Source organism: Panthera pardus, unplaced genomic scaffold (genome assembly GCF_024362965.1).
Source record: "Panthera pardus isolate Hobbes unplaced genomic scaffold, ASM2436296v1 HiC_scaffold_3, whole genome shotgun sequence".
NCBI classification, from domain to species: domain Eukaryota; kingdom Metazoa; phylum Chordata; class Mammalia; order Carnivora; family Felidae; genus Panthera; species Panthera pardus.
The window spans coordinates 48,496,027-48,516,075 of NW_026526876.1; the positions used below are offsets into that span (position 1 = coordinate 48,496,027).

The window sequence follows — 20,049 nt, forward strand, 5'->3', positions numbered from 1 at the left end:
CAACAGGTGCTTTTTTAAAAAATACAAATAATGACATACTTCTTCACCTCCATCCACTATATTAGTTATGCCCCATTGCTCAAATATAAAGATCAAAATGTTTAACAAAGCTTATAATCAGTAATTTTTTTTACTTTCTTTTGACACAAATTCACTGGCACAAAGTTAACAGCACATGGTTCTATGTCTAGGAAAATTCAGAATTACAAACTTATTTTCCAAGGGCATAATTCTCTTTATATCTAACATCAATATGGTCTTTCATAGTTTTCGATGTGCTCTGATACCTAGATCATCTAATCTGACACACAACAATCCTGTTTTATACAAAGAGCAGGAGCCAATTTCATTTTGACAAATTAGGTATAATTTACTCAAAACTAAAGAAATCCCTCAGGATTTTTTTTTTTTTTGAGAGATATTACATGTGAGCAGAGGAGAAGGGCAGAGGGTGGGGGAAGGAGGAGGGGGAAAGAGAGAGAGAGATTTTGAGAGAATCTTAAGTCTCACACCTAGCACAGAACCCAACTTGGGGCTCAGTCTCATGACCATGAGATCATGACCTAAGCCAAAATCAAGAGTCAGACACTTCACCAATTTGTCCACCCAGGTGCCCCAAGAAATCTCCAGATTCTTGATACGCAATCCAGGTATCTTTCTAATACAGCTACCATCTTGATCACAGATTATTATTTTTAGAAGGGCTCAAATGCCACATATAAAACCCTGAGGTCATTATATGAACAAAATCTCCTTTCTCTTATTTTAGATTCTGCTTAGTCACTGGCACTACTTTTCTTTCTCTGGATGGTGGTACAGAAGACTTCATTACTCTTGAATGAAACTCCTAATTTTATAAAAATTGTATGCATCCTTATTCTTTGACTTTCCTTTATATCCTCTATTATACCATCACTGGTTATTCTACCCATAGCTGCTCTTTATCTTCTTTTCTGGTTTCTTTTTTATTCCACCCATAAATATGGATTTTGCAGTCTCTCCTTTAGAGATATGTAGCATTCTTTTGTGGTTTTAGACAACAATGTTCTCCTTTCATTCACCCATCTTCCAAAACCTTGTCCAGTCTTATAAGTGAACGTCATACTGCACTCTGTACACTCTCCCTCCTTACAAAAATGTTTGCAAATGGTGGAGGAGGCAGGGGCTGGGTTTTCGATTCACCTAAAACCCAGTTTTCGACTCACCTAAAAAATCGAGGTGTAAAGTGAAATTAGATCTTTCTCCCAAACCAGCTTCTTCTGTATTCCACATTGTACTAATAGCAGCAACACACTGTCAATACCCAGCTAGGTACATCTGGTGGGTGGCTTAGTCGGTTGAGTGTCCAACTCGATTTTGGCTCAGGTCATGATCCCAGACTCATGATCCACAGTCAGCATGGAGCCTGCTTAAGATTCTCTCTCTCTCTCTCTCTCTCTCTCTCTCTTCCTCTGACCCTCTCCCCCACTCACACTCTCTCTAAAATAAAAATAAAATAAAATAAACTGCCAATACCCAGTCTAAAAACTGAGACGTCATTTTTAGTAGATGCTAGTAGATGAATGAGAAGTAAGGCAGAAAAGAATGTTTCAGCCAAAAGGCCCCCTGTACAAAGATTCTGAGGAATGAAAAGTTCTGTGCCATTAATGACCTGAAAGCCAAGTGGGGTTGAAATATAGCTTTTGAGGGGACATAGATGGGAAAAGGAATAAGAGTTTGAAGCACTTGTGAGACATCTAAGTGAAAGGTCTAGGAGACAGCTGAAATGTGGACCCAAGCACACTAGAGCAACAGAGACTTGCAGCAGCTATTATCTTTGTATGCTTCACACACTTCTTACTCTAAACCTCCCCCCTTACCTGGTAATTGATCTCACTCCCCACTAAGCATAGGAACAGGCACACAGCCAGTTGAGCCAATTCTAGTACTACATCCTTGGCCATTGCAACTATACCAGTAACTGGAAGGTAATCTTCCTGGATCACCGAAAGAATACTTTGTCCTCCTTGATCATATAGCATAATCATAAAGGTATGATCAGAGAGCTCTGAGTAATCACTGCTCCATCCTCGTTAGAGAAGTCAAAGAAGAGAAGCAAGCATTCATAAAGAAGTAGTGGCAAGAAGTGAATGACTAGAAGTTTCAAGCCACTATCCTTTCCAGCTATATGATATGAGTAGGATAAAGAAACTAATTCTCCTGGGGCACCTAGGTGGCTCAATCGGTTAAGCATCCAACTTGATTTTGGCTCAGGTCAGATGATTCCGGGGTCATGGGATCAAGCCCCACATCAGACGGCATCTGCACTGAGCGTGGAGCCTGCTTGGGATTCTCTCTCTCTTCCCCTCCATCCCTCTCCCCCACTCGTGCTCTCTAAAATATAAATAAATAAATAAATAATTCCCCTATGAAAACTAGTATGGTGCCTCCTCAAAAAAATTAAAAACAGAATTAACGTATGAGCCCACAATTCCACTTATGGATATATACTCAGAAAAAATTGAAAACAGAAACTCAAAGAGAGATTTGTACACAAATATTAATAGCACAATTATTCACAAAGCCAAAAGATGGAAGCAACCCAAATGACCATTGATGAATAAACAAAATGTGATATATATAAACAATGCAATATTATACAGCCTTAAAAAGAAAAGAAATATATTGTATATAATATTTAATAATTATTTATATATATTTTATATATATTAAATGTAATATAGTATACATTATATCATATTAAAAGGAAATACATGCTACAGCATGGATGAACCTTGACATCTGGAGTGAAATATGCCAGCACATAAAGACAAATGCCACTTACAAAGTACCTTGAGTAGTCAAATTCATAGAGCCGGAAAGTAAAATGGTGGTCGCCAAGAGCTAATGGGAAGGTGAGAATGTGGGGCTGGGTACAGAGTTTCAGTTTTACAAGATGAAAAGAGGTCTAGGCATTGTTTGCATAACAGTGTGAATGTACTTTACACTACTAAACTGTACACTTAAAAATGGTTAAAATGGGGGCACCTGGGCGGCTCAGTTGGTTGAGAGACTCTTACTTTCAGCTCAGGTCATGATCTCATAGTTTGTGGGACTGAGCCCCACAGCAGCCTCTGTGCTGTGCAAAGCACAGGGCCTGCTTTGGATTCTGTCTCTCCTTCCCTTTCTGCCCCTCCCCCACTCACTCAGGCTCTCTCTCAATTAAAAAAAACATCTTTTTAAAAGATTAAAAAAGGGGCGCATGGGTGGCTCAGTCGGTTAAGCGTCCGACTTCAGCTCAGGTCACGATCTCACGGTCCGTGAGTTCGAGCCCCGCGTCGGGCTCTGGGCTGATGATGGCCCAGAGCCTGGAGCCTGCTTCCGATTCTGTGTCTCCCTCTCTCTCTGACCCTCCCCCCGTTCATGCTCTGTCTCTCTCTGTCTCAAAAATAAATAAATGTTAAAAAAAAAATTTTTTTAATAAATAAATAAAAGATTAAAATGGTAAATTTTATGTTATATGTATTTTACCACAATAAAAAAAATATTTGATTCTCTTAAACCAATCACACCTGGAAAAAAAACAAACCTGTTGAATATAAAAATGGATACCTAAGTATAATAGTGAGTACTATACTATACTATAGCATAGTATATATAATACACTATATAACACATGGAATATAGTAGTATACTAGTAGTTTTATACTAGAATTGACCAAGTCAAGATGGGCTAGGGAGTGATAAGAATTTCCCTTCACAGGCTAGAAGGTTGGCAGTTCTTGTAATACTATAGAAAACCAGCTGGTTAACATGATGCATTTTGGGACTCAAATTATACGCTCTCCTTTAGGGAATCTGATAGAAAAATGTTAGGATATTAACTTGCTTTGGCTACTTCTTGTGCTTTTTCCAGTACAATGCCTCAAGAAAAACAAGCTTAGATATAAACCAGACTGCCTGGAAGCAGAAAGAGAATAGTGACAATGACACTAAGGGACATAATCCCACTCTCCAATGAGTTCCAAAAGCAGTAGTCTCTACCTAACACCAAGTCAAAGTTAATGCAACGATTAAGAATGGAGACAGCTAGGAAAACCCAGGATTAGAGAGTCCCAATAAGCCATGATCCTTAGAATTATCTTCTGTCAGTCGTCAACTACTCAACCTCCAACCATGATAAGTCATAAGGAAACGGGCTGCAATCTGGAGACAAAGGGCCAACTGGTACCACTCTTATCATTCCAAACTAAAAAGCACAGCTTCCAGGCCTGATGAAAGGAGGAGAAAGCAACCACCAGAGCAGAATTTTCAATTAGAACACTGTAACTTTTAATTTAATTAATAGTTAATAGAGTTTCATTAATAACATAAAATAATTTAAATCTATAGACAGCTAATAATAACCTTCTAAATTATTCTGCAAGACTTTGAATGGCACACTGGACCAGACTGACTTAAGAGATATATTCACAACATTTCATCATAAAGCAGCAGAACACACATTCTTTTTGAGTGCACATGGAACACTCTCCTGAATAGATCAGATCACATATTTGGTCACAAATCAGTCCTCAACAAGTAGAAAAAGACTGAGATCATATCGTGTATACTTTCAGACCACAACACTATGAAACTTGAAGTCAACCACAAGAAAAATTTGGAAAGACGATAAATACATGGAGGCTAAAGAACACCCTACTAAGGAATCATTGGGTTAACCAGGAAATTAAGGAAAAAATTAAAAAAATACATGGAAGAAAATGAAAATAAAAACATAACAGTCCAGAACCTTTGGGATGAAGCAAAGGCCATCCTCAAGAAGAAAAGTCTCAAATTCACAACCTAATCTAACACCTAAAGGAGGTAGAAAAGGAACAGCAAATAAAGCCTAAAGCCAGCAGAAGAAGGGAAACAATAAAGACTAGAGCAGAAATAAATGACATAGAAACAGACAAACAAAACAAAACAAGAAACAGAACAGACCAATGAAACTAAAAGCTGGTTTTCTGAAAGAAATAATAAAACTGATATATCCCTAGCCAGACTTATCAAAAAGAAAAGATAAGAGACTCAAATAAAATCACAAATGAAAGAGGAGAGATCACAACCAACACCACAGAAAAACAAACAATTATAAGAGCATATTATGAAAAATTATATGCCAACAAACGGTAATCTGGAAGAAATGGATAAATTCCTAGAAACATACAAACTACCAAAACTGAAACAGGAAGAAATAGAAAATTTGAACAGACTCAAAATCAGCAAACAAATTGAATCAGTAATAAAAAATCTCCCAACAAACAAAAGTCCAGGGCCAGATGACTTCCCAGGGGAATTCTACCAGACATTTAAACCAGACATTGAAAGAAGAGTTAATATACCTATTCTTCTCAAACTGATCCATAAAATAGAAATGGGAGGAAAACTTCCAAACTCATTCTATGAGGCGAGCATTACCTTGATTCCAAAACAAGACAAAGATCCCACTAAAATGGAGAATTACACGCCAATATCCCTGATGAACATGGACGCAAAAATTCTCCAAAAGATACTAATAAATCAAATCCAACAGTACATTAAAAGAATTATTCACCACAATTCTTGGACTGCAGGAGTGCTTCAATATTCATAAATCAATATGATATGCCGCATTAATGAAAGAAAGGATAAGAACCATATGATCTCTCAACAGATGCAGAAAAAGTATTTGACCAAATACAGCATCAATTCTTGATAAAAACCTTCAACAAAGTAGGGATAGAGGAAACACCTCAACATCAAAAAGGCCATATACAAAAGACCCTTAGCTAATATTCTCAATGGGGAAAAACTGAAAGCTTTTCCTCTATGGTCAGGAACAAGACAGGGATGTCCACTCTTACCACTGTTGCTCAACATAATATTTCAAGTCCTAGCCTCAACAATCAGAAAAACAAAAAGAAATAAAAGGCATCCAAATGGGCATGAAAGGAGTCAAACTTTCACTATTCATAGACAACATGATACTCTATGCAGAAAATCCAAAAGACTCCACCAAAAAATTGCTAGAACTGATACACAAATTCAGCAAAGTCACAGGATATAAACTCAATGTACATTCTGTTGCATTTCTATACACCAATAATGAAGGAGCAGAAAACAAAATCAAGGAATTGATCCCATTTAAAATTGCACCAAAAAAACGTAAGATAGCTAGGAATAAACCTAACCAAAAAGGTAAAAGTTCTGTACTCTGAAAACTATAGAACACTTATGAAAGAAATCGCAGATGACACAAAGAAATGGAAAAACATTCCATGCTCATAGGTCGGAAGAACAAATATTGTTAAAATGTCTACACTACCCAAAGCAATCTAGCCATTTAATGCAATCCATATCAAATTACCACCAGCATTTTTCACAGAGCTAGAACAAACAATCTTAAATTTGGATGGAACCAGAAAAAGCCTCCAAATAGCCAAAGCAATTTTTAAAAAGAAAAACAAACCTGGAGGCATCACAATTCCAGACCTCAAGCTATAATACAAAGCTGCAGTCATCAAGACAGTATGGTACTGGCACAAAAACAGATATACAGATCAATGCAACACAACAGAAAACCCAGAAATGGACCCACAACTAAATGGTCAATTGATCTTCAACAAAGCAGGAAAAAATATCCAACGGAAAAAAAGACAGTCTCTTCAACAAATGGTGTGGGAAAAACTGGACAGCAACATACAAGAGAATGAAACTGGACAACTTTATTACACCATACACAAAAATAAATTAAAAAGTGGATGAAAGACCTAAATATAAGACAGAAAACCAGAAAAATCCTAGAGGACAACACAGGAAGCAATCTCTCTGATATCGGCCATGGCAACTTCTTATTGGCATGTCTCCAGAGGCATGGGAAACAAAAGCAAAAATGAACTATAGGGATTTCATCAAGATAAAAAGCTTCTGCAGAGCAAACAATCAACAAAATTAACAGGCAGCCTATGGAATGGGAGAAGATATTTGCAAATGATGTACTGGATAAAAGCTTAGTATCCAAAATCTATAAAGAACTTATCAAACTCAATGGCCAAAAAACAAATAATCCAGGAAAGAAATGGACAGAAGACATGAAGAGACATTCTTCCAAAGAAGGTATCCAGATGGCCAAGAGACACATGAAAAGATGCTCCACATCACTCATAATCAGGGAAATATAAATCAAAACCACAATGAGATACCACTTCAAACCTGTCAGAATGGCTAACATTAACAACACAAGATGGGGCACCTGGGTGGCTCAGTCGGTTAAGCGGCCGACTTCGGCTCAGGTCATGATCTCACGGTCCGTGAGTTCGAGCCCCGCGTCAGGCTCTGTGCTGACAGCTTAGAGCCCGGAGCCTGTTTCGGATTCTGTGTCTCCCTCTCTCTGACCCTCCCCCGTTCATGTTCTGTCTCTGTCTCAAAAATAAATAAACGTTAAAAAAATTAAAAAAAAAAAACAAAAAAACACAAGAAACAACAGGTGCTGGTGAGGATGTGGAGAAAGGAGAACCCTCTAATACTGCTGGTGGGAATGCAAACTGGTGCAGCCACTCTGGAAAACAGTATGGAGGTTCCTCCAAAAATTAAAAATAAAACTACCCTACAACCCAGCAATTGTACTACCAGGTATTTTTCCAAGGGATACAGGTGTGCCGTTTCGAAGTGACACATGCACCCCAATGTTTATAGCAGCACTATCAACAATAGCCAAAGTATGGAAAGAGCCCAAATGTCCAACAATGGATGAACAGATAAATAAGATGTGGTGTGTGTATATACACACACACACATACGTACACACAATGGAGTATTACTTGGCAATCAAAAAGAATGAAATCTTGGCATTTATAACTACGTGGATGGAACTAGAGGTTATTATGCTAAGTGAAATTAGTCAGAGAAAGAAAAATAACATACGACTTCACTCATATGAGGACTTTAAGACACAGAACAGATGAACATAAGGGAAGGGAAGCAAAAATGATATAAAAACAGGGAGGGGACAAAACATAAGAGACTCTTAAATATGAGGAACAAACAGAGGGTTGGTGGAGGGACTGTGGGAGGAGGGATGGGCTAAATGGGTAAGGGGCATTAAGGAATCTACTCCTGAAATCATTGTTGTACTATATGCTAACTAATTTGGATGTAAATGACTGAAATGAAATGAAATGAAATGAAATGAAATGAAATAAAATAAAATAAAATAAAATAAAATAAAATAAAATAAAATAAAAATAAAATATTAAAAAAAAAAAAAACACCCTGAAAGACTCCACCAAAAAACTACAAGTACCAATAAGTGAATTCAGTAAGCTCACAGGATACAAAATCAGTGTATAGAAATCTGTTGCACTTCTATACACTAACAATAAAGGAACATAAAGACAAATTGTGAAGGCAGTCCTATTTATGATTATATCAAAAATAACAAAATACCTAGAAATAAACTTAACCAAAGAGGTGGAAGCTCTGTATTCTAAACGTGATCCCTGAAACCATAAATATCCTAGAAGAGAGCACAGGTAGTAATTTCTTGGATATCAGCTGTAACAACACTTTTCTAGATATGTTTCCTAAGGCAAGGGAAACAAAAGCAAAAATAAACTATTTGGACTATATTTTTTAAAAGCTTCTGTACAGCAGAGGAAACAATCAATAAAACCAAAAGATAACCTTCTGAAAAATAAATAAATAAATAAAAATAAAACAACTACTGTAAGTTCAATAGCACACACAGACTAAAATAATTTTCAAGCAAGACCCATCTACATTTCCAGGTACATTTTACTTCAATAAAGCAAAGGCTTTATGGAATATTATGCCAGCAATTCTTACTCACTATTTAAAAACAAAACAAAAACAAAACAACAGAAACCATGCTTAGGTAAAGATTATTTTGACATTTTCTAAATGTTAATTTTGTAATATTAAAATCATTTTGTTTTTTGTTGTGGACATGAACCTATGCCTTTAAAAATTATTTTCAGTAATCCCTATCAAAATAACACCAGCATTCTTCACAGAGCTAGAACAAACAATCCTAAATTTAGATGGAACCAGAAAAGACCCCAATAGCCAAAGCAATCCTGAAAAAAGAAAACCAAAGCAGGAGGCATCACAATCCTGGATGTCAAGCTGTATTACAAAGCTGTAATCATCAAGACAGTATGGTACTGGCACAAGAACAGATATACAGATCAATGGAACAGAAAAGAAAACCCAGAAATGGGCCCACAAATGAATGGCCAACTAATCTTTGACAAAGCAGGAAAGAATATCCAATGGAAAAAAGATAGTCTCTTCAGCAAATGGTGCTGGGAAAACTGGACATCAACATGCAGAAGAATGAACCTGGACCACTTTCTTACATCACACACAAAAATAAACTCAAAATAGATGAAAGACATAAACGTAAGACAGGAAGCCATCAAAATCCTAGAGGAGAAAATAGGCAACAACCTCTTTAACCTCAGCCACAGCAACTTCTTACTTGACATGTCTCCAGAAGCAAGGTAAACAAAAGCAAAAATCAACTACTGGGACCTCATCAAGATAAAAAGCTTCTGCACAACTAAGCAAACAATCAACAAAACTAAGAGGCAACCAATGGAATAGGAGAAGATATTTGCAAACGACATATAGGATAAAGGGTAGTATCCAAAATCTATAAAGAACTTATCAAGTGTAACACCCAAAAAACAAACAATCCAGTGAAGAAATGGGCAAAAGACATGAATAGACACTTTTCCAAAGAAGGCATCCACATGGCTGATACATGAAAAAATGCTCAACATCACTAATCATCAGGGAAATATAAATCAAAACCACAATGAGACACCACCTCACACTTATGAGAATGGCTAACATTAACAACTCAGGCAACAACAGATGGTGGCAAGGATGTGGAGAAAGAGAAACCCTTTTGCACTGCTGATGGGAATGCAAACTGGTGCAGCCACTCTGGAAGACACTATGGAGGTTACTCAAAAAATTTAAAATAGAACCACCCTACAATCCAGCAATTACACTACTAGTTATTTAACCATAGGATACAGGATACAAAGGGCCACATGCACCCCAATGTTTATAGCAGCACTATCGACAATAGCCAAGTATGGAAAAAGTCCAAATGTCCATCCACTGATGAATGGATAAAGAAGATGTGACATATATATATACATACACACACACACACACACACACACACACACACACACACACACACACGTACAATGGAATATTACTCGACAATCAAAAAGAATGAAATCTTGCCATCTGAACGTGTATGGAACTAGAGCCTATTATGCTAAATGAAACAAGTCAGTCAGAGAAAGACAAATAGACGATTTCACTCAGGTACAATTTAAGATAAAAAACAGATGAACATAAGGGAAGGTAAGCAAAAATAATATAAAAAGAGGGTGGGGGACAGGGGCGCCTGGGTGGTTCAGTCAGTTAAGTTTCCGACCTCGGCTCAGGTCATGATCTCGCAGTCCATGAGTTCAAGCCCCACGTCGGGCTCTGTGCTGACAGCTCAAAGCCTGCAGCATGCTTCGGATTCCGTGTCTCCTCTCTATGCTCCTCTGCCTCTCATACTCTCTCTCTCTCTCTCTCTCAAAAATAAATAAACATTAAAAAATTTAAAAAAAAAACAGAGTGGGGGACAAAATATAAGAGACTCTTAAATACAGAGAATAAACTGAGGGTTGCTGGCAGGGTGTTGGGTAGGGGGAAGGACTAAAGGGGTGGGGGCAATAAGGAGGACACTTGTTGGAATGAGCACTGGGTGTTATATGTAAGTGACTAATCACTAAATTCTATTCCTGAAATTATTATTACACTATATGTTGACTAACTTGGATTTAAATTAAAAAAATAATTTAAAGCTAAGGGGAACCTGGATGGCTCAGTCAGTTAAGCGTCCAACTTAGGCTCAGGTCATGATCTCACAGCTCGTGAGTTCAAGCCCCGTGTCAGGCTCTGTACTGACAGCTCAGAGCCTGGAGCCTGCTTTGGATTCTGTGTCTCCCTCTCTCTCTATGCCTCTCCTGCTCTCACTCCGTCTCTCTCCCTCAAAAATAAATAAACATTTAAAAAATAATAATAATTAAAAGTTAAAAAATAAAAAAATAAAAATTATTTTTAATATTTCACATATGTTGTATAACAAGCTTTTGCTACTATCTGGCACTAATATTTCCAAGACGACAACCATTTGCTTTGTTATTAAGGTAAGTAAGTTCTCTAGGGGCACCTGGGTGGCTTAGTCAGTTAAGCATCCAACTTTGGCTCAGGTCATGATCTCACAGTTTGTGGGTTCAAGCCCCACATCAGGTTCTATGCTGACCATTCAGAGCCTGGAGCCTGCTTTGGATTCTGTGTCTCTCTGACTCTCTCCTGCTTGAACTCTGTCTCTTCTTCAAGAATAAACATTAAAAAAAAAAAAAAAGGAAAGAAAGAAAGTGCTCTAATGCTAAGCCTGGCTGGCTCAGTCAATGGAGCATACAACTCTTGATCTCAGGGTTGTGGCTTTGACCTCCACACTGGAAGCAGAGATTACTTAAGAATAAAATATTTAAAAAAAGAAAAAAGAAAGAGAGAGAGAGAGCTCTCTAATACTTTCTGACATCCACTAAACAAAATATACTTCCAGAAAAGAAAGAAGAGTCTGAATTCAAGAGGAAAAGATAGAAAACAAAAGATGAATAGTTACCTAGTTATTAATGAAGGAAAGGAAAAAAGAAGGAAGGATACACTAGTAAACAAGGCAATTTAACAGTCATAAAAAGAAAGAAAATCAAAGATATAAGAAGCTTTCAAAGGCAAACATAGTAGGAAAAGTTTATAAGTCATAAATAATTACCCATACAAATGAATTTTTATTTCCCACAAAGAGAGCCCAACAAGTTGCTATTATTTGAATGAATCAGCTAATAAAGAATCCAAAAATGCAAAAAAAAAAAAAAAAAAAAACCAATTTGCAGAAGTGCTACTTAGCCTCTCTCTCCTGGACAGTAGCTTAAAGAAAAAAAAAATACAGCATCACATTTTTAAAGTCTTAGAGGAGATGAAGACTCAAGAGTATGATATCGGTCAAAGCCCCACTAGGAAATGAAAATAATTCAGTGTGTTCATAACTGAGAATTTAATAAAGACAACTGGTTACAGACGACAGAATAGCTGAGAGACTAAAAAAGGAACTTTGAGGCTGCCTATTGTATTAACAACAGTAGGAAACCATTACCACCCCGAGGCTAGGGAGACAGAGAGTATAGGATGCTGGGTCATCTGGCAAAAACTGGAACACCAATGGAACTGCCTGGAAGAAGCTAGAACGACAGAGGAAATGCAGTCACTAACAGAGAGAGGAGAAGGAATAATACTCTTCCCTTTCTCCCATCCTCTCATTCAATTTCTCACCAATGCCTCCCAAACTCAGCAGAAGACAACAGACATGGTATCATGGGAAAAAGACAATGGGCAGCCACCTTGCAAGGGAGCAGGATGGAACAAAGAAATGGAATGCAGGAATGTATCTGAGAACAAAAGAGCCAACCCAGACATAAATCTTGTCCAGAAAAAAATGTTAAAAGTCTAAAAAGTTCAACAGTACTAAGTGTGCAGTTATAAATCCTATACAACTGATCAAACATTAACTTCTCTAAGAAATCTTTATGTCCTAAAGCTTAAGGCTAGGCACCATATGTTACAGTTACTTTAAGACTTTTACAATACAGGGGTGCCTGTGTGGCTCAGTCAGTTAAGTGTCCAACTTCGGCTCAGGTCATGATCTTACTGTTCGTGAGTCCAAGCCCATCGGGCTCTGTGCTGACAGCTCAGAGCCTGAAGCCTGCTTTGGATTCTGTGTCTCCCTCTCTCTCTGCTCCTCCCCCACTCATGCTGTATCTCTCTGTCTCTCAAAAATAACCAAACATAAAAAAAAAAAATTTTTTTAAAGACTTGTACAAGTTCTAATGAAGTTTCCATAGTGTGGTTACGTTACTTTTTAAACTAAAAATAAATTTCGTTTGAAAACTAAAAACTTACTGTAGAGAAAGTAATCTAAAGTAAGAGTTCTCTTTTTAGAATTAGGTCATCCTCCAACAAACATTTAATTCATATGTTCCAAAAAAGTTAAAACCATACCATTTAAATCTGCATTTTCAAATCTGACCCAGACTATTTTCTCCTTTTCTTCTGTCAGAGGTGTTCCACTGTAAGCCTGCATAGTAAATAGAAAGGTTTGAATAAAAATGTTTTACAGTTATAGTATTACAGAAGTTCAAGACAAAAAGTAACTTAAATAAAGCCAATCTTATCTCTTTCCAACTTCACCAAGATGTTCCAACATCTTAGGAACTAGCACATTTTGTAATATCTTTACTCCCAAAGAAAGTTATATAGAACTGTGATAACCTTGGCCAAAAAAGGGGGTTTTAACTTATTAAAGAATTGCAGAAACCTAAAATACAATGATCATAGTCTATTAGGAAACATCACTATAACTGAAAGGCACTCAAAAACCTACATCACTCCCTATATTGATCAACAAATAAGAAGGCTTAAGAAACAAACAAAACTGGGGCACCTGGGTGGCTCAGTCAGTTGAGCATCTGACTTTAGCTCAGGTCATGATCTCATGGTTCATGGGTTTGAGCCCCATATTGGGCTCTGTGCTGACAGCTTGCTCAGAGCCCAGAGCCTGCTTCGGATTCTGTGTCACCTTCTCTCTCTACCCCTCCCCCACTCGCACTTTGTCTCTCTCTCTCTGTCTCTCAAAAATAAGTAAATGTTAAAAAAAAAAAAATTAAAAGAAAAAGAAGAAAAAAACAAAACTACCACACGTATCTATTTAGTCTCAGGTGTTTATGATCATGTAACTACACTCTACCTAGAATTTTCTAATATATTACTTTCTGCTTGCCTCCAGTTCCAGGTAGAAGGCAAGAGCCACAGTTGGGGGTGAATAAAAAAGTACAGTATTAAACTTTTTAAGTCTCTTATCTGGCTTCTAGACCCAACCTATTAGCTGGTTTCTGCAGGCCAGCAAAGTTCACAAAGATAAGTTTAGCTGCCATGAAATCATAAGTGTCAACGGTATCCATCTGTATTTAAAGGGAGTCATTGCTGCATAAAGCAAATGTTTCCATTTTAAAATGTTTAAAAATTGTATATATTTATAAGCATTTAGAATGTCAACAAAAGGCCTGCAACATTTTCAATCATAAAGTGGTACCCAGTTCACAAAATAATTATTTAATATAAACTGTACCAAAAGCATATAAAAACTACCAACCTGCATATAATTTATGTTATACTCGACCCACTTTAAATTTCCATGCCAGTCAGTTTACAGCCCTTGTACCTTGTATGATAACTGAAAAGTATCTACATTGGGTGCCTGGGTGGCTCAGTCAATTAAGCATCTGACTCTTGATTTTGGCTCAGATCATGATCTCAGTGGCAAGATAGAGCCCGGCATTGGGCTCACACCGGGCATGGAGGCTGCTTGAGATTCTCTCTGCCCCTGCTAGTGCACACACACACACGCAAACACACACACATACACATGCACGCTCTCTCAAAAAAAATTATCTACATTGAAAATACTACTAAAAGACAAAATTACTTTAATAAATTTACTACGTAAAAGAAATTATCTTACAAATCCTTACAAATCTCATTGCCTTTAAAAAAAAAAAGTGAGATGTGTATAGTTAATTCCTTTGAAGAAGAGGAGAAAACCTGCACTATATCTAACTAATTCATCAACTTTATCTTCAACTGCCTCATCCTCACCTCCTTCCTCTTTGTTCTTTTCATGCTTAAAATCTTTTGTAAAAATAAACTTTTTATTTTGGAATAATTTTAGATTATTAAATACAGTACAAAGTTCTCATATATCCCTCAACCAGTTTCCCCTAATGTTAACTATCTAATCAAATCTGACTTTACCATGGAACATTTCTCAAAACTAGGACACTGACAGTGATGCATTACTATTAATTAAGCCCCACACTTCATTTGGTTTTCATCAGTTTTTCCACTAATGTTCTTTCTCAGTTCCAGGATCCAATCTGGAATAGCACAGTGCATTTAAGACAACTTTTTCTCCCCACATCAAGCTCTCCTTTCATCTGGTAAAGCAGTAACATTTTTCAGAATTTTCTTCAGCTTAGCAGATTTATCACCTGCAGCATTATTCAACATTCTCTCAATTCCTCTGCAACATTTGTAAGATGTTCTCCTTTGATTTCTGAGTGATATGCAGAACAAAACAAAGTTGAATGAGGTCTTTCAGTGTACTGGGATTCTTGAACTTTTCTTTCCCCTTCAGGGGAAAATAAGACTTTCAAAACAAGCCTTGTCTACTTTTGCTATGTCTTCAAGTTCTCCTCTCTCCTTAGCAGACATGGTGTTCTTTACTAAGCATTCTTGAAAAAAATGTGAAGCTGAGGCATCTGAGTGCTGTTTCCTGTGTGCCTTCCTGCAGGTCTGCACAAAGAAGGCATGTGACATCATGTCATTTTGCCTCTTAGCTTATGATATCTCTTGCCCATGTGTAGGTATTTTATTCTTAGTGAGGCACATACTCACCCAGTGCCCATCCAGCTTTCACTTGCTACCTTAATGGAGGTCAATATCAATGTACCACACAAAAGTCTCCTGCCGAGCACTGATTATTAGCTCTCCTTCTTCAACCAAGATGCAATTACTCTAGCCCTCTTATTTAGAATCAAAACTTCCACCCCATTATTTACAGTATTTCGTTATTTTCCCTTTTATTCCTTACCAGGTTTCTACCACATATACCCATTCATAAGCATAAGGTTATTGTTGAACTTTAAAAGACATAGTTACAGCCATTGTAGGTATGTTGTATTTTTTTTGTTGTATGTATATGTTTTGTTTCTTTTATCATACAGAAATAACCTCCCTTTTGCCAAAAAGTATAATTGTTAATTACCGCAAATTATTCTATAGGGATAACGTACCATAATTTGTTTGACTGCTATTGACATTTGGGCTGGCTATAATTTTTTTTAAGTTTTTTTAAGTTTTATTTATTTTTGAGAGAGAGAACAAGTTGGGGAGAGGCAGAGAGAGAGGCAGACACAGAATCCGAAGCAGGCTCCAGGCTCTGAGCTGTCAGCACAGAGCCCGTTGCGGGGCTCAAATTCACAGACCATGAGATCATGACCTGAGCCGAAGTAAGACGCTTAAGTAAGACTGAGCCACCCAGTCACCCCTGGGCTGGCTACAATTTTTTACACTGAAAATGTAGAACTTTCACACACAAACACTGAAATGAAAAATTCTGAGCTTTGGGGCGCCTGGGTGGCTCGGTCGGTTAAGCGTCCGACTTCGGCTCAGGTCATGATCTCACGGTCCGTGAGTTCGAGCCCCGCGTCGGGCTCTGTGCTGACTGCTCAGAGCCTGGAGCCTGTTTCAGATTCTGTGTCTCCCTCTCTCTCTGCCCCTCCCCTGTTCACGCTCTGTCTGTCTCTGTCCCAAAAATAAACGTTAAAAAAAAATTAAAAAAAAAAAATTCTGAGCTTTAACTTTTTCCTTGCTGAATTATTTTTTAATAAATTTTCATAAGTACAATTATTAGATCAAACAGCACAGCTAAGGGCATCTACAAGGCATCAATGACATCTGCTGAACACAATGGTAATTCATTCTATCTGTAACAGCTGAAGAAGCTGATACCAGTCTAACAACACATTTTCCCCCTTTTGTGGCTATTTGGAAACCCAGAGAATAATTTCTAGGCTCCATGAATTTGACAATTGCCAGAACAGGAGTTGGAACATAACATCAGCAAAAAACATAATTTTTCCAAATGGTTGACTGCACAGTACCACTGGGGGATTCTGGATTAAATATGGGGAAAAAAAGACCAGAGGTCACCAAACACCAAATCTGGCCCACCACCTGTGTTCATAAATAAAATTTTATTTGAATATGGCCATGCCCTTTCCTTTACATAAAAAGCAGTACTGAGTAGATGCAACAGATATTGTATGACCTGCAAAGCTTATCCGGCCCTTTTGGGGAAAGTTTGCCAACTACTGCTACACAAGACCATGAAGCCTTAAGGAGAAGCACCAAATATCCCCTCAGTGTAACACAGTGCCTGTCCCATAGTGGGTGCTCAAGTAAATGTCTGCTGCCTGAATTTTTGCTTTCTTTCCAGAGTAAACAGAATAATGACTTACATATTTCTTGAATGAACATTCTAATTCTTAGATCCATGACTACAGCTTTACCTCCACAGTTGCTACTCTGATCCAAATCTTCACAATCAATTGCACAGATTATCTCCTTTCTAATGTAGTAATGCTCATAAACACTATATTAATCTTATACCTTCCAGAACTTTTACCCTATCAGTTTTAAGAACCCCCTATTGTCAATCTATTACTCAATCTGGTATTCTTGTTTCTCTACCAAACTCTCTATTCCCTCAAAGCCTCTGACCACAGCCTTTCTCCTCCAGCCAGCAAGAACTGCTTGCCATGCAGGGTTTCCACTAACACAAAAGATGCCTTTGTAAAAATGTGATACAGAGGCACTCTAGGGGCAGGCAAATTACAAAAAATTTTAAACGCCCCTTCCTTGGAACTAGTTTCATGCCAGGGCTCAGGGCTTAAGAGAAAGAGCAGTTTGTAGAGCCCAGGTTGGATTTCAGTCCCAGGTTGCTCTCTAGAACTAGTCTTCTGTACATAGTCTAAGATACTCTACAGCCACAGCAATTCCTTTGCCTACCATACCCAGGTAGCCAGCCTCCTCCAACATCAAATACCCAAGCATTCCATTCATTTTAACTAATGCTACTTCTGATATCCTTTGGAACTTGACTCTCACTCTTTCTCTGCTATGCATTCTCTTAGCAATTACACATTCAGTCTGTACTATCATGTAGAACACTTACTGATATGCTTGTTTTAGCAATTTTACTTCCCTTAGTAACCAAGTTCCTCAAAAAAGGAAAGCATTTATTATTCCTTTTTTAAAAGTTTTTTTAATGTTTTATTTATTTTTGAGAGAGAGAGAGAGAGAGAGAGAGAGCGAGCGCACGCACAAGTGGGGGAAGAGCCGAAAGAGAGGGACAGAGGATCTGAAGTGGGCTCTGTGCTGATAGCAGCAGCCCGATGTGGGGCTCGAACTCACAAACTGTGAGATCATGACCTGAGCCAAGGTCAGACACTCAACTGACTGAGCCACCCAGGCACTGCAAGCATTTGTTATTCTTTACATGCTCCTATGAACCTTGTCATTGTGACCTATTTCCATTAGAGTTGTCTGAACATAATAAAGGAATACCAATACCCCGATACTTTAATTTATTTGATAAATACAATTTATTTAGTATAACTGAGATCTGGATTTTAGACTTTTCTAGGATGTGGTCATAAAGCTGAGACACTGGATCTATGAATGTCCTTTTCTGAACAGTGCAGTTACAGATCCCTTGCAGTCGGGAAATACTGACATCACCACAAGGAGAAAATAACTTTCCCTTCAGTAGTTCCACGGAACAGTGCTTCCCACAGCTACTGTTTCACAAGAATCACCAGAGGCTCAAACTGGATGCCACCTCAATTCCACTGAGTCAAACTCTCTGGGAAAGGGGCCTGGAAATTATTATTTTTAACACATGAGCCAAGTGACATTTATGTTAAGTCTGGACAACACTGCACTAGATATGATCCCAGAAGGGCTGCTCTTATTCTTTATTGTTACATTTATATAGATGGAACTCTGTATAAGTTAGAGTAACAAGGTATACTCTACTTGGCATATAAATACTGCTCAATATGAAAAAGATACAGATTTGTGTTCAGTATAGTATTTAGTTAATATAATATCTAGTTAATAAAATGCAAAATATATACTTTGCATTAATCACTTCAGACAGGCAACATTTAACGAGGACAAGAGGAAGATTCTGGAAATAGAACCCAACTAGAGAGTCCCAAGTCCCATCTCTCAACTAATGTCTCACCTTGATTCTGTTTATGAGAGCAAGTCCTGAGGAATGATAATTGTGCCACTGTCAGCACAAAACTAAGGCACAAGTAATACTAACAAGTATGGTTCTACCCTACCAATGCTCAGGATGCTAAAACATCAAAAGTCGTTGTGAAGTTGATGATACCTGTGTCAAGTTTAGGAAAGAGAACATTTCAGAACTTTCCTGGCCAATGGTTCTACTACTGGGGCCTACTATTTCTGAAACTACACAGACACTTACCTGTGGTACAACATCCTGTAGAAAAGTCACAACACTTTCCATGTAGGACTGCTCCCTGGAAAGGGGTGAAATGGATAAAATTTATCCTGACAGCTTAAAACAAAACATGAAAAAGTTCTTTCTAAAGTCACTTAAAATATTTAAAAAAGAAAAAAGAAAAAAAACCAACTCTCATCAACTGATAGTTCTGCAACCCTGCTTTCTAGTTTCTTTGAATATGTTATTAAGTGAAATGCAAATGAAATTTTAATATTTTTAAACATTGTCTCTTCTTAAAAGTCATGTTCTCTTAATTTGACACAGATATTCTAACTTGTATTTGAAAGAGTGATGACACAAGGCTATGGCAGGACCTTCCTCTTGAGTCAAAGCAAAAGAATTTACCAGAGCAAGAAAAACTGTTGCTGATGACTCAGTATTTCATGACCTTTTCTTTAAATTGGTTACATACCTAGTCTCTTACCTGTATACAGCAAAATGAATCTGTATTTTGCTGCAGGTGCAAAATTAGGAGATACTAAGACGTCCTCACAGAACTTTTGCAATAGACAAGACATGAGAAAATATTACAATGCATAGAAGTGAAGAAAAATGATACTGTTAGGGTCACTGAGATATTTTAAATAGGAAGTATATGGATATCAGCAAGTGGGAAAAAATTCTTCAAAATATCAAATCATTTCATTTCATGTGAAAAATTACATTTAAAGAAAATCATAGGAGTTATCCTAAATCCTATAAAAAAAGCGGTATGCCTTAGATAGTTACCAAAACTG

At 37.4% G+C, this 20,049-nt stretch overlaps 1 protein-coding gene across 1 annotated transcript in view; it reads right to left on the reverse strand.

The window, feature by feature from the left end:
- BCAS3 (BCAS3 microtubule associated cell migration factor) overlaps positions 1 to 20,049 on the reverse strand; it is a 606,893-nt gene that overhangs the window by 582,566 nt on the left and 4,278 nt on the right. The window contains exons 4-5 of the mRNA XM_019431027.2: positions 19,274 to 19,328; positions 13,159 to 13,234 (exon numbers count right to left, since the gene is read on the reverse strand). Of these exons, the coding sequence (XP_019286572.2) occupies positions 13,159 to 13,234; positions 19,274 to 19,328 (131 nt within the window). The remainder of the gene's footprint in view (positions 1 to 13,158; positions 13,235 to 19,273; positions 19,329 to 20,049) is intronic.